This window comes from Morone saxatilis, unplaced genomic scaffold (assembly GCF_004916995.1).
Source record: "Morone saxatilis isolate NCDOM2014 unplaced genomic scaffold, NCSU_SB_2.0 Contig0, whole genome shotgun sequence".
In the NCBI taxonomy this organism is placed as follows: Eukaryota; Metazoa; Chordata; class Actinopteri; family Moronidae; genus Morone; species Morone saxatilis.
In genome coordinates, this window is record NW_023339650.1 from 20,123,798 (window position 1) to 20,126,146 (window position 2,349).

At 48.7% G+C, this 2,349-nt stretch overlaps 1 protein-coding gene across 1 annotated transcript; it reads right to left on the minus strand.

Moving 5' to 3' along the window:
* Positions 1-1,317: 1,317 nt before the first annotated feature.
* ppp1r3g (protein phosphatase 1 regulatory subunit 3G) lies at positions 1,318-2,168 on the minus strand. Its single transcript, XM_035657425.1, is given in 7 exon segments — positions 1,318-1,380; positions 1,382-1,459; positions 1,462-1,521; positions 1,524-1,691; positions 1,694-1,774; positions 1,777-1,929; positions 1,932-2,168. Coding segments are annotated over 7 exon segments (840 nt in total).
* Positions 2,169-2,349: the final 181 nt, after the last annotated feature.

Below are 2,349 nucleotides of genomic sequence, written 5' to 3' on the forward strand. Positions count from 1 at the left end.
CTGTAGAAACATGGTGGTTTAACTGGCAGACTCTGCCAGAGGAGGACCCGCTCCCTCTCTAGATAAAAACAGCTCATTGTAAGGTAACGAAAACACAACGATTCTTATATCCAGCTGATTATAAACTAATGAAAACATATATAAAAATATTATAATAATGTTACACACTGGAGCTTTAATACAGTAAACTATTGTGTACTATCAGTGAAGTTTGTAATTACTGCAGCATAGTGCTGCTGATTATTCAGTGATTGGGACTATTTTGCAGCAGTTGAAGAAGAACTTTATTTTACTTAAAGCTTCTCTATATAACTGTTTCTTTCTTAACAGCGTATCTTAACAGGTGTATCATCCAGCAGAACATCACCTGTTTGTGCTCTGAAGGTTTAAACTGGAGGATTTTTAGTTAAGTGTCACAGTTTCAGGCTGAATACTTACAGTACAGGAAACTGTTTCTTCTCCAATTTATTCTCTCATGACCCTCTGGAGGGGCCCAAGCCTTATGTTGGGAACCACTGGGCTAGATAACTGCATATAGTTAAACTGAGTGAGTATTTAGAATAACGTTACTATCCGCAATGTTAGGACTATTAGCTCAATACTACTAACTAGCTCGCGGTTTACAAATCAGCCCATAATCTGAATGCATTAATCAGAACTGAAACAGACATTTAAAAGTAACACAAAAGTTACTTTACTTGGTAACTAATTACTTTTATATGGAGTAATTGGTAAAGTAAATCCATTACTTTTGAGAGAAGTAACTAACTAATAGCGGTGTAAAGATTTACAGATACATTGTTGCTTATTAAACTGTCCCTGAATCGTATCGTAGCAGATATCCGGATACGTATCGGACAGATAAACACCCCGAGTAACTAATTACAGTATTTTAGTAACTTGTCCAACACTGGTCGTAATAAAACCTAAATGTACCTTAAAACCTTTAACACAAACTCTTCAGCACAGATGGTAATACTCTGTAACAGACAGCAAACAGCCGTCGAACAACAGACTTCGTATGACAATATTCACAATTTGGATTCATTTCCATGAATTTGATTGTTTTGGTCGTTGGACTCTTACAGACTAAACTTATATATATATATATATATATATATATATATATATGATGGAGGAATGTACACAGACCGAATGGTTCGGGGGTGGTTGGCTGTCTCTCTTGTTTACAGTGTAAATCTGAATTTTAATTAATTAACCCAACAATTAAACTGTGGGGAATGTGACTGATCCAACGCTGTGCAGCATCCATACTGACAGAAGTTTAAACATTTATATTTGTGTAGGAGATCAAAACTACGACCCCGTGTGTTTTAAGAGTGCGAAGTGCAACGCCGAGCTGGGGTCGCATGAGGGCGGCCGTGAACACCGGTGAACTGAAGCGCTCCCCCCCCACGAAGCCCGGCTGATCCGCCACCGGCACGGGCAGAGCCATGCCCGGTCGATGTAGGAGAGCCAGTCCGTTGAAGGTGGTACCTCAGCTCCGACCTCTTTGCTGCTGCCCAGTCCGTAAAGACCCGGATCTGTCCCCGCACGTCGAAACCTGGGTGATGGTGACCTTCCTCAGGCCAGACGCGGAGCAGGCGGGAACGCCTGCCGGCTCGCACCTCCCGGGGCTCGGGAAGCAGGTGAGCAGCCCCGGTCCGGAGCAGGCCGGACGTGAAGGTCTGTGGCACAGCTCCCGTTCAGTAAGTCGCTGCTGCGGCGGCGGGAAGCTCTTGTGTCTGGACAGAACTTTACTCGGGATGCTGCGGCTCCCTCCCAAGCGCGCTGGAAGTGCTTAACGCTGGCCAGGTTCAGACCCATGGAGTCGGCGAACTCCACCCGCTTCCTCTCGTTACTCCCAGAGACCGCGTCCCAGGAGCGCCGGCCGGGGTAGCGGCAGGACCGGGCTCTCCATCTGGTCTTCCCATAAATCTCCCAAGCTGTGAAGCGTCCAGCTCGTCGTCCAGATCATCCTCCCTCCCTCCACCACGGCCGTTCTCCCGTGGACCTGCCCGCGGGGAGGGCGGCTCCTCGCCCCGGTTGGGAGTGAAGCGTTGATCGGGACATGTGTGCCCGCAGCAGGCGGGCTGTGTGGCTGTGTCCGGTCCGGAGTCCACGGGAGTCCCGCTGGGGCAGTTTGTAATAGAGCCGCACCCCCCCATGCCCCCAAGCCCCCGCCTCCCAGAGGAGCAACGTGGTGACAACAGAGCTGGCGTAGCATTGGGGTTGTGTCCCGAGTCTGCAGCTGCTGTCACACCCCAGACACGCGCAACCGTCAGGCGTAAGAAACCATCCACCTGTGTGCCGTGCAGCGGCGCGGGGAGGGCTTTTACACAGACCTCC